Source organism: Drosophila persimilis, unplaced genomic scaffold (genome assembly GCF_003286085.1).
Source record: "Drosophila persimilis strain 14011-0111.01,24,50 unplaced genomic scaffold, DperRS2 tig00000124-arrow-pilon, whole genome shotgun sequence".
In the NCBI taxonomy this organism is placed as follows: domain Eukaryota; kingdom Metazoa; phylum Arthropoda; class Insecta; order Diptera; family Drosophilidae; genus Drosophila; species Drosophila persimilis.
The window spans coordinates 9937683-9950424 of NW_020825294.1; the positions used below are offsets into that span (position 1 = coordinate 9937683).

General features: G+C 43.1%; 2 protein-coding genes across 2 annotated transcripts; both read right to left on the reverse strand.

Moving 5' to 3' along the window:
* On the reverse strand, window positions 1-2524 carry LOC6596567 (condensin complex subunit 2). Its single transcript, XM_002021712.2, is given in 4 exon segments — window positions 1-495; window positions 563-973; window positions 975-2051; window positions 2119-2524. Coding segments are annotated over 4 exon segments (2130 nt in total). The 5' UTR covers window positions 2407-2524; the 3' UTR covers window positions 1-141.
* Window positions 2525-4683: 2159 nt separating this feature from the next.
* LOC6596569 (condensin complex subunit 2) lies at window positions 4684-5757 on the reverse strand. The gene is made up of 2 exons (XM_002021714.2): window positions 5293-5757; window positions 4684-5225 (listed from the first exon to the last, which is right to left on the reverse strand). The coding sequence occupies exons 1-2, from the start codon at window positions 5407-5409 to the stop codon at window positions 4872-4874; spliced, it is 471 nt and encodes a 156-aa protein (XP_002021750.1). The 5' UTR covers window positions 5410-5757; the 3' UTR covers window positions 4684-4871.
* Window positions 5758-12742: the final 6985 nt, after the last annotated feature.

The following is a 12742-nucleotide window of genomic DNA, read 5'->3' on the forward strand; positions in this document are numbered from 1 at the left end:
ATTGGAAATGAGCCTTGCTTCGTTTCGTTTAGTTTTTTGTATGTTTTGGTGCATGAAAATGTGTTTAAAATTGTGTGGAGATTGATTACTTCTAGCATTGTATCAGTATTCTAAAAAGACAGTATTTTAAAATGTTCGTCACTAAACTTCGTCATCCAGAACTTGCCGGATTTGAAAATCCTCTAGATTCTCTTGTGGAATGAGTCGCAGTTTCATGTCGTTGGCCAAATGGAGAACCGCATAGAGGGCCACCGATGGGGACAGAGAATCTTTCATTTTGTCACTCAAGACATCAGGCAAGGATCGGTAAACCTCCTGGAAGCTGGCGGTACCCTTCGCGTAGCTTTCTTCCTTTGGCACTGAAGGGGAGGGTACCGATGTCTCATCGACAGGATTCAGGAGCTGTTTCTGGATCAAAGAATGGCAGCTTTTCTTGAGATTCTTCATGTCGATCACCTTGGCACGCTTCGCAAATGGCACAATTACTTTGGTGACCTGAAAAAGAACCAAATAAATGATATTTTAGACACCCTTGGGAATAGTATGTCCCTCAAAGACCCACCTGCCTTGGTGCATCCTTAAATTCGGTGGATATCTCCAAGATTGTATCGTCATCCTCATGGATGCTTTGGCTTTGATTGAGCCTATCCTCACATGAATCCTCATTCATCATGTCCATGGTATTTTCAATGCCCGCTGCCGACATTCGGTTCATGACAGGATCATCTGTGGTGAAATGTTCGTTGTCAGAGAGCTCTATGTGGGCATCGTCGTGGTGGGAGCCCCCATCCATATCCGTATCATTTTCCAGTCCCTCAACCAGATCGGCTTCTCCAAAACTCTGGCTAACTTTAATACCCGGCGCCGAGTCGTATTTTAAAGAGTAATCCGCTTCAAAGCTGAATTTTGTGGGCCGCACCACCTTTCGGGCATCCCATTTCTTTTCATTGACCTTTCGCGGTTTTTTTTTTGTTAGCATTGAGGGGCTGGAATAACTCCTTGTTGAACTTTCCATAGTGCAGATTCTTCATGCGTCGTTTGGAGGTGGCTGCCGCCGTTTTCTTTGGTTTAGCAGCCATAGGTCCATTCGTCTCGGCCAGAGTGGTGAGCGGACGAGTGCGCCTGATTTTCCAATGCGCTGGACCCGCCCAAAACTGTGAGATCCTATCCATGGGCCTGTAAGAGTAGTCCAGGCTAGTCACACCATCCACTGGCCTCAGATCGTCAATGACCCCGGCCGTTTTGCTCAAACGCGTCTGCTCCTCGGCGGTGAGATCCTGCAAATCATTCGATTGTATATCTATGATAATGGGTGGACTTGCCTCCATATCCGGCATGGGCTCACACTCGGCATTCATGTCAAATGCTACGGATATATCTGTGGGATTCACACCGAAGTCGTCCGCATTATCCAGCCCCTCAGCAGCGTCATTACATGTGGGGGCCGCCTCTGAAATAGATCCCGACTGTGGCTTGGGATTGGGAGCACTGCTTATCACGTAGCCCGTGTGGAGTGGCCGCAGTTTTAGTTTGTCCATATGGTTGTACAGCTTAGGCAGCCATTCCGCATTGCACAACTCTTCATTGGCCCACTCCTTGGTGCCAGCACTCAGCGTTTCGCTGTCCATGAGCTCATCCGTCTCCTCCGTCGAATCCCAGAATTTGTGGGTCGTGCGTATCCGCATTTCAGAGTCCACGCTGGGCAGAATGTTGTGCATCTGGCGATTGGAGGCATTGATGGAAGCCACCGTCGAATTGAGCTTCCCAAAAACCGCATCCTGCATGGGCACCATGTCCAAACGCGCATTCAATGTTTCCTTGTTCTTTGTCACCGTTGATAAATTCCTTTTCTGGCGCTTGAGCTTAGGTGCCGCCTGCTGCTGTTGACTGGGAGCCGCATCGGCACCTTCGCCATCACCTCCAGGTCCCTCAGGTAAGCCCGTCAAGAGGCGACCATTCAAACCCGCCGATATACGCAATGCATCTTTGTAGATTGAGTCTACGCGCAGGTCGTAGACCTTGGCCGAGGCCTCCAGCGAATAGCCAGCCATCTGTGAAGGTAGAAAAGGTTAGAAAGGGTTAGGAGCTCTCCATATTGGCCGAAGGGATAAAACGCACCTTGAAATTGTTCAGCTGTTTGTGATGGCGATCCATTAGATTGGCTAGTGTATCAATCAACGACGTATCCCAGGCATTGTCTTTGCTCAGCTTATTGCAGTTGTACAGATCCACGCAGGAGCGTATCGTCTCGTTCTCCTCGATGGACTCGAGAGCTGAACTCTTGCGAGTGTCCTGCTGAACCAGCGGTGTGCGCCGGCGTGCCTCCTGCCGCTCGGCCTCGTCGTTTTTGCGGTAGCTGCCCACCGCAGATCGACGCAGAGGGGTCTCCGAGTGTGGCGACGTCATTGGAATGCTTGGGTGTGTGTAGTTACGGGTTAGGGTAGTTTTTCTCCTGATTTTTACTATTTTCGTATTGGTAATTTACAGTTTCCTAGAGTGGACGCCGAATTCTAGGCAGGGCTGCAACCGCAATATAAACAAACGAAAAATATAGTTCTAAGATGCCACAATATCGGTTTGCACGCTTAACTTATGAATATTAATTTTTTTCCAATTTGAATGTTCCAGCTCAATGATTTAAACAAAGTGAATATCAAAAATTATTTTTACTGTCACACAATTTGTTAAAGGGCCAACGATAGTTTTGATAACAGTTCAAGGTATCGATATTTGTATTTTTTACATCTCTGCCGCCGTACATGTCGGCAAAAAAGCTAAAATATGAAGAAGAAGAAGAGATTAACAGATGTGCGAGGTTGTTGATAGGGAAATGGGAAAAGAAAAATGAAAAGTTTCCAAGGACAACATGAAGCATCTATCGGCCAGTAGTAATGGTTATGATGGGCGTCATCTAGCGTGCGCCGTCTGCTGTAGGAGTGCCATATTGACCATGTATCGGGTATAAATATAGAGTTCGTAGGGTCGCAGCAGCAACTCACAATGTTCCCCTCGATTTTTTTATACCCGATACTCAATATGAGTCTATACTTCCCACAACTATCAACATCACCAGGCTTTTCCTTAGAACTAACATAAAACTATCCACACAAACATCGCCAGGACTATCCATAGAACTCGTCGGACAGAACTCTCCCCTCCAACTCTTCGAAGAGTCTCTAGAAATATACCTGAAATCTCCTGAGAGCACTACCCCTAGAACCTTCCTTCAGTTTCAAAATATTAGTTCTGGTTCGTTCGAAAATTTTGAGTAATTTTCAGTAACAAAAAAAAGAAATTAAAAATCTGAAATAGTTCAGATCCTGTTATCCTTAAATTTTTTGGGCTCCTCCCACAAGGAAAACGAACTCCAAGAAGGAGGATAAGCCAGAGGAGAAACGGGGGAGTTCAAAAGACAGCGGCGATACGAAAAGGAAACCTAAGCCGGATGTGCCCAAAGTTGACGATAAAATTAAGGATAAGGATCCAGAGACGCTCTACGATGTCAAGGTAAATCTCCTAATCAGCGATTTTAGAAAACACAATGGGTTTGTTTGGGTGGATAGACAACTGCGTTTCATGGTAGAACCAAAAGGAATTTTGATAGAACCTCAGGTATTCAGGGCAGAAGAACCTCAGAGATTTCAGCAACAGCCACAGACGGAAACCTTCTACGATGCTGCCACCTTTCCACACGTTCGATTCTTAAGTAGAGCTCCAACAACGGGCAGGCCCCTCATGCTTATCCATCATATCTCGAGACGACAGGATCTTTCAATAGCAAAAAATACTTTAATGAAGAAAATAGGTCTGAAAGTCCATTACAATCCTATAGAGACCAATTCCCAAGACAGAAAGAGAACGCGCTCAAGGTATCGAAACAGAAGGAGCAGCAGATCGAGCAACAAAACACTGATGGCACCCCGGCGAATCAGTGGAAACCAGAGACCTCCGAAGAACTGTGATAACAAGCCGCCATTGTGACATGACCTTTCTTATGGAGTGCATTCGTCGGGAGCTGCGCGGTGCAAACGACTATCTGGAGGGTGAAATAGTGCGCTACAAGAAATTTGCCAGCCTACACAGATGCGGCGCTCCCGAATACAAGGAGAAAATGCTCGGAGGGGATCATAGTGCGAAGAGGACATACCTGTTGCTCAATATGGAAGATGATTTGACCAAATTATTTTCCTTTTCAGAGGGAAATAAAGATGACAATTTATAAGATTTATCCGATTAATAGCTAATTTAAAAGATTTTATAATAAAATTAATATTTAGAGCGCACTTAGAAAATCTTTGGGGAATATATAAATATATCCGATACTCAAAATGAGTCCAGGGCTATATTAGATGTGTGTAACGTCGAAAAGGAAGCGATTGTAACAGCATAGAGTACTAATATCATTGATCAGCATCAATAGCCGAGTCGATAGAGCCATATCCGTCCGTCCGTCTCTACGTCCCTATGAGCGCCTAGATCTCAGAGCCTATAACAGCCTGTAGCTCTACACTCCTGTTAGATCTAACTTTTACAAGTGTATTTCAAAATTTCGCCATTTTGCATTTAAAATAAATAATAATAAAATAAATAATTTCAAGTATGTCACACAAACGTCTCCGCTGCAGTGGGTGGAAATAGTTCTATGTTCAAAAACCCAAAAAAGGTTCAAAGTACATATGCTCTCAAAAATATTAATTTATTGTTAATGCGGACTTAGGACTTAGAACGGGGTACCCCTTGAGAGATGGAATTGAAAAATTATCCAAAAATACATTGGAGATGAGCCTTGCTTCGTTTCTTTTAGTGTTTTGTATGTTTTGGTGCATGAAAAGGTGTTTAAAATTGTGTGGAGATTGATTACTTCTAAACTTCTAAACTTCGTCATCCAGAACTTGCCGGATTTGAAAATCCTCTAGATTCTCTTGAGGAATGAGTCGCAGTTTCATGTCGTTGGCCAAATGGAGAACCGCGTAGAGGGCCACCGATGGGGACAGAGAATCTTTCATCTTGTCACTCAAGACATAAGGCAAGGATCGGTAAACCTCCTGGAAGCTGGCGGTACCCTTCGCGTAGCTTTCTTCCTTTGGCACTGAGTGGGAGGGTACCGATGTCTCATCGACAGGATTCAGGAGCTGTTTCTGGATCAAAGAATGGCAGCATTTCTTGAGATTCTTCATGTCCATCACCTTGGCACGCTTCGCAAATGGCACAATTACTTTGGTGACCTGAAAAAGAACCAAATAAATGATATTTTAGACACCCTTGGGAATAGTATGTCCCTCAAAGACCCACCTGTCTTGGTGCATCCTTAAATTCGGTGGATATCTCCAAGATTGTATCGTCATCCTCATGGATGCTTTGGCTTTGATTGAGCATTTCCTCACATGAATCCTCATTCATCATGTCCATGGGATTTTCAATGCCCGCTGTTCGTTGTCAAAAAGCTGTATTTCCTAATCGTCGTGGTGGGAGCCTCCATCCATATCCATATTATTGCCTAGACCCTCAACCAGATCGGCTTCGCCAAACCTCTGGCTAAATGTTATACTCTCTGCCGAATCGTATTTGACAAAGTAATCCGTTTCAAAGTTGAGTTTCGTGGGCAGTATCAGCTTTATAGTTTTTCTATAACAAATTTTCTCCTGATTTTTACTACTTTCGTATTGGTTATTTACAGTTTTTTGAGAGGACGCCGAATTCTAGGGATGGAGATAGCCACAGTTACACGCGCAGGGCTGCACCGCAAAATAAATAAACGAATATAATAGTTAAAAAATGCCACAATATCGGTTTGCACACTCGAATTATGAATATTAAATGTTTTTCCAATTTGAATGTTACAGCTCAATGATTTAAACAAAGTGATTATCAATAATTATTTGTATTGTCACACAATTTGTCAAAGGGCCAACGATAGTTTCGGTAACTCTGCAAGGTATCGATATTTGTATTTGTTACAACTCTGGAGCCGTTGAAGAAGAAGAGATGAAACGGATTTACAAAGCGTTTGATATGGAAATCGGAAAATATGAAAAAATTCCACAGAAAACAGGCAGCATCTAGCGGCCAGTAGTAATGGTTATTATGGGCGTCATCTAGCGGACAGCTTTGCAGCGAACATGTTCCGTAACATTTGGTTAATTATGTTGAGACAAAATTTGTTTGTAGGTAGTTTTACATCTTACATTACGTGTACAATGTGGTGTAAAATTTGCGTAAAAGCTGTGTAAAATCTGTAAAATGACTGTAAAAATGTTCATACAAATAATGCAAAATGTGTCTAAAAGTGTATAATAGGTGAGATTGATCCGTCTTTGATTGCAATTTTCTTTTTAATAATAATCTCTTCAGCGGACTCCTATAGATGTTGTGATGGTTATAGAATATACTTGAAATTTATAAAATTAGACGGATAGAAAACAGTCAAAAATATATTCCCTGGCAATGGATAATTCCGCAATAAACTAATTGCCAATCTACAGCCCACTGGGGCGTGATTTGTATCTTTAAGCTGTAAACTTATTTTTCCAAAACTTTTTAAGACCCCACCCACTCTCAAATTTCATTGCCGAAACGAAGACGTAGCCGTAGGTAACCTTAAACCACCTATGGAAAACACTCAACGCAGACCCCGAGTATCAATTAAACACTTGAGGATAGAGGGCCCACAGCCACACTGCTCTGCGCTTGACTGCTCAATTAGCCAAAACTCTCATCAGGCAAGAGGCAGCAGAAACAGCAGCAGCAATAGCCACATCTTCAAGTAATCAATCGACAGGAAAGGTGTGAAAAAATCACCAACGAAACGAAGCTTTAATTGAAAACCTATCTGCCCCACACAGATTGTGCCATGGGGAGGTGGAAAGGCAGCATCTTGTGGGTCGTTAACTATGATTTGCAATCCGTGCAACAGGCAACAGGCAGCAGAGGCCTGTGTGCCTGGCTACGTGTTGCCTCCTGCTGCCACTTCTGCTGCTGGATGGTAGGGGAGGGCCTTTCGATAATGATAATTTCGCATGAGGTTCTTCTTCCTTTTTGGGATACGGTTGTAAAATTTTATCGCCAAAACATGACGGGCAAATCAATTTTTATTATTTTATCATCCATCGACGCCTGCTTAAAGGTGCTTAAAACCCTCTAAGCCCCCTCTGCTGCTCCTCTGCTGAGGAATCAGAATCATCATCCGATGGATCTATCTTTCTACCATCCATCCGTGGAATCTATCTTTAGCCTTCCATCTCTAGCTTTACTCCAACCGCAGAATCTATCTCATAACTAAGGAGGCAATCATCATCTTACCAACGCCGACAATCGACATCCCAGCAGCACCATCCTCTCGGAATGAAGACTCAAAACAGAACAATAGATGTATCTACCAAATGGGGTGGGGGCGGGGGCTGTGGGGGAAGGGGTGCCCACAACAATGCGCTAAATCATTATCAGTAATTATGCATTGTGTTGCGGCCACGCTCTCGCTCTCGCTCTCTCTCTCTCTCTCCCTCCCTCTCTCTCTGACAATGAAAAACTCCTGGCCCCCTGCCTCCCTCCTGCCACTCCACTCGAGGGAGGAGGACTCATGGATACCCAATGCACTAGGGAGGGCTTGTACCTTTTCTGTTTCGTTCGCTTTTTGGATTGCGCTTTTGATTGATTTCGTTGATTGCAGTTGGCCTTGAGCCCCGTGCCCGTGCCCGTGCCAGATCCCTTGTGGTTTATTAATAGCCCCATTCTCATCCTCATCCTCCCACTAGTATTCTTTTGTAGCTTCGTATCTGAGGGATTTATTTCTATCCATCCTCTAAAAGTTCTCTCTTTCGGCAAACACCTGAGAGACGAGTGGTAGCTGCTTTTGTGCGAAATTTATTGGCTGTGTGCAAACATTTTGTGCAATTAACTGCCTGCTAATGCGATTTACAGATACGCCGAATAAACACCAAGTCGACTGGCTTAGGCGTTGCCTCTTGTTTGGTCAGTAATTTCCACAATTGGAGACGATAGAGCAGCCACAACTGAAGGGAAATGCAGGCAAAAGAGGAGGAAGCAAGGCAGCCCAAAACTGAAGAGAAATCAGGCTTAAACTGAGGGGGAAAGTGAGAGAAACTGAAGGGAAATGCAGCCCAAAATGGCAGGGAGAAGTGGGAGTAGCCGAGAGGATATTGGGACCCACAAACTGAACGAGAGATTGAAGGTAAATGCAGTGCAGCCTCATAAATCACTCAACGCTTGCCTTCCAATGATGGTTGGTGTATTTGCTAAACGGGTGCCACACGGGTCCATGCTCGAAAATGGTAGAAAGGAGCATCAGTGGTGGACAGGACAGGGGTGCTGCAAAGGCACAGAGAAGGACAGCAGCAGCGGCTGTCCCTAATCTATAAGTGGGGGCTCCCTCGAAAGAGGATGATGGCCAAAGAGGTTCACAAAAGGTGAGACCTGCTCTCCACATGGGTTGATACGAGAGTTACGAGTGAAGGGAGAGAGTAAAGGGAGAAGAAGTGAACAATTTGGAAACTAGTGGAAAGCCGTCGATGGAATGTTAAAATGTTAGATTTGATGAAAAATAAGGGATATTTCCACCTGAAACTCCTAGATCCAACCCTCGGAAAGGCTCAAAAATTGCACAAAGGTTCTGCCGCCTGCCTCCTCCACTGCTGCCTCTCCCAACAGTTGCCGATGTTCGTTTCGTTGGGTAATAAATTAAGTCTGCATTTGGCTATTTTTGTGGTCATTAGGCGCGACTGCAGTTTGTCTGTTTTTGGTTCTACCACTCGTACACCTACTCCTACCCTTCTTCTGCGATTCTTCTGCCAGTCGACAAGTCTCTTTCCACATAGAAGTTTTTAATGAAATGTAGTCTCTTGGTCTTAAAAGTTATACTCTGTGTGCAACGCAACGCAATGCAACGCAAGAGGTAAACCATCATCTTTTAATGTGGCAATGGCAAATGGCATTATGAGTTATGTGTCTGTGTCTCGTGTCTCTCTGTGGTTCCTTCCAAGTGGAAGATGGCTTAATTTCTGGCTCTGTGGCTGTGTGGCTCTGTGGCACTTCAGACTCCTCTTCAGAGTGTGTGCTACAGTTCAATTAACATAATTAATGTGCGCTCCACGCCACAACACTCCACCCGTTGCGTCTCGGGTCTCTCTCTGGTGATTCTTGGAAAGCTCTCCCTCTGGGAGACTTTCGTATCAACCTCTCGTGCCTCTGACTTTTTCTGCTTTAATGAACGATTAACTGGAGCTTATTTTTAATGATTGAGAGGTTAACCTTTTGGCCTATCTCCAAGGCTGACTTTTAACAGATTTTTGTTAAACAAAATTCTAATTGTTTTAATCATTTTGATAAAAATAAATATAATTGTACGGAGGAAATTCTCACAGTTTTTGAGTGTTACTTCTGGTTTTTACACCTTTTTTTAAGTTTTATTACAACGTGAGCTTGAACTTTTTTAATGACTTCATTTCAAGGTCGAGTAAATAATGTATGATATGATTCAAAAGTAATTCTGAATCTTGGGAAAACCCTAACCATTGTCTTGGTTTAATGAGATTTTATCTCACATTTTCATTATGTTTTTTATGTAATTTTAAAGATTTTTCTATTAATGAAACAATTTTACAACTCTAACTAAAGGGAACTATAGAATGATAATGCTACAAAAATGTTAGTTTTTTTTTATTAGATGAACATACATATCGAGTATTTTGCTCACCTTTCATGACTATACTGCATATATATCGTATTCCCAATCCACTTGATAGTTTTCCTCACTTTTAAGCAAAGTTTTGGCTAAGAAAACGCCAAAAACCGACTTAAAGTTTGATTGATTCGAATACAGTATATCCCACAGCTTATTTATAAACTTTACAGTCAATCAAAATCAATTTTTAGTTCGGAAAACTTTTGTTTTCGCCACTGAAGGCTAATGCGATGGTTATAAAGTTTTTCTTTTCTTGGGAGAAGTTTTTTGAATGCTTCATTGCCAGAGGACACTGTTGCTGGTGTAGCTCTATTTGCCACAGGACTCCTCTGTCTGCTCCTCTAGATCTCCGTTTACTGCTCCTCGAAAGCGACAGTTTGAGGATACATGGGATATGCTTATGTGCCATTAGGTGGGCATATTAAATGACTTCTTGGCAGAAGGGCAAACATCCAGGGACAGGGTTTAGGCTATGGTTTATATTTCAGGCCATTTGGCAGCATAGAATTTCAGGCTGCACTCAAAAACAATTTCAGATTGCACTCGAAAGTGTTTTGGGGGGTCGCTTAATGTTCGCTTAAAAAGGTGTTGACGGGAGCGCATAAGCAGCAGCCAAGCAGCCAAGCGGACATGTGTGAAATATGATATGCTCATTAGGGAGCCCCTGACACGCCCCTAAATAAACCAAGAACCCAGAGGCCCGCCCATGGCGGCGTCGCCTTCTCTCTCTGGTAAGTCAAGTGCATAAATAAATGCCTGGCATTTGCCTCTGCCTCTACGCTGCTGTTCATCTGATGGGGGAAAAAAGGATGGGGCAAGATGTGAGAGATGATGATGGCAATGCAGCAGGCAGCAGGCAGCGTTAAGCGGTTGAAAGCAAAACGCACACCTGCCACCCGTTTATGGCCCCGTTTTTGTGATATATCATCCGGTTGCCAGGCAAGGCAGCATCTCACGTACAGGAGGAGCAAGGACACCTGACTACGCCACCACCCACCACCCCCGTTTCAGAAATGTAAAGCAGTGGGCCAACAGAATCTCTGGCTAAGAAGCCAAGTCAAGTCAGTCAACTGGTTTCTCATTTCGCATGCACGTCGCATCTTGTGGATACACTCAGGCTCATGGAGTCGTAACTCAAGGGAGAGAACATCTTTGATTACCAAGATCAAATGGATGGATGGCAAAGAAGACAAGAAAGTGGAAAATAGTGGGCTGCGAAAGCAACGAAAAGAGTATTCAGCATTCCCTTTATATTGGCCCAAGTTGGGGTTCCAGTTTTTCTCGTTATACGCGCATTGTTTTAGTTGAAGTTCAGTGCGTGGTCAATCGGCATAATAAATCATTATAACGCCCACCAGAACCCATAAAAAACTCTGCCTCTCGCGATCACCGATTAAGTCATCATCAACGAAAGCCACAAGCCACAGACACAGATACAGACACAGATACAGACACAGACACAGAAGAGACTCTGCAATGGAAACAATGCGTCGTCGGAGTCGTCGTCGTCGTCGTCATCGTGTGGCGTGCCCAAAAGTAGCCCTGGGGTCAGGGTCGGGGTTCGGGGTTCGTCTCTGGCTGGGGCTCGGGCTTTACAGCGCCTTTGGGCCACAGATTATTTAAAAACCAATAGAGATTTCATCTGTTTGACTTGGCAATAAAGTCATTTAGAATGTAAACATCGCCTCGTGAAATGAGTAAAGATCCATTATGACAGCAGCAGAACCAACAAAAGCTTAAGCTTAAGAGGAGTTATCAACTGCGAGAAATGGAGTTTTACTTTGGCTGTGACCTACTACTGGAGCTGCAGCGCTCCAAAGAGGATTTTCCTGCAGTTTGAGTTATTAAATAATACTTGGAAAAGGTGTTACCCTTTGATGAAATCTGAACTGACAAAAAACTGTACCTCTTTTTCGCATTTGAAGAATTTTCAACTAAATTTTAGTCGATGGTTTAGTTGTTGGAATTCGTAAAAATCGTATTAATTTTATTATTAATTACTTTAAATAATTCAGTAAATAAATAAATTATTTTTAAATATTTTCCAAATCTTTGCATTCTAACAAAATGAAAGAAAATAATTTGTTCATTTGAAAATTAGTCAAATATCATACGATTGTGTGCCCTTCAAAAGCTGGACTTTTTTTGTGTATTTTTTCTCCCATTTTCAGTTTTAATCCCCCTGAGAAAATGATGTTCTGTTTGCATTTACTTCATTCCCAAGCGCTTTTCTAGAAAATCTGTTCATAGAGCATTAAAATGCAAAGGAAATCTCTGTAACAAGTTGCGGCAGAATAAATGTCTAGTATTTTGTCATGTGTCCACACACTAAGCGTCCCTACGCAATGCTTTCCATTCATGGTTCTTGCCTTAAAGTAAGGAGAAGCCTTTCTTTTTTCCTGCCTTCAGGCACCTGTTTCCCCCACCCACAGCCCGAGTACTTTTAATATTATTTACATCTCAATCTGAATGCAAGCCCCAATAATCACAATATTTATTTCATTCGCTCCCTCTCTCTCTCTCTGTCTCTCTCTTTCTCCGGCGGCGGTGGCGACGGCTTCCGCTCTTCAATAAAGGAAACAGCATTACTCTTCAAATGCAAAATGCAAATCAATTGAAAATACAAATAGAAAAGCTCCAAAGGAAAAGTGGTCGAAAGGAAGGTACAAAAAATAAACTAAAACTTGTAATAAATAAAAAAATCAAGCACCGTTAACGGCAACAACAAATACACCCACAGGGACTTTATTTACGGAGGTTTTAGCCAGAAGAGAGAGGGAGTTAGAGCCAGAGTTTAAGGCAGAGTTAGAGCTAAAGTTACAGTCGTAGTCGCAGTCGGAGTTGGAGCCAGAGACCGAGCCAAAGTTAGAGCCAGCGTTAGAGCGCCCAGGGTTTGTCTTGCTTTTGGTGTGAATTTATTGCTTAATCATGCGGGTTTTTTTGTATATTTATTTTTGCTGAAAAGTAAATAGCAGGGAAATGCCAGCTGTGGAAACTGAAGCTTTAGATACTCTAAGAGAGCCATTTTTACATCCATTAAATATT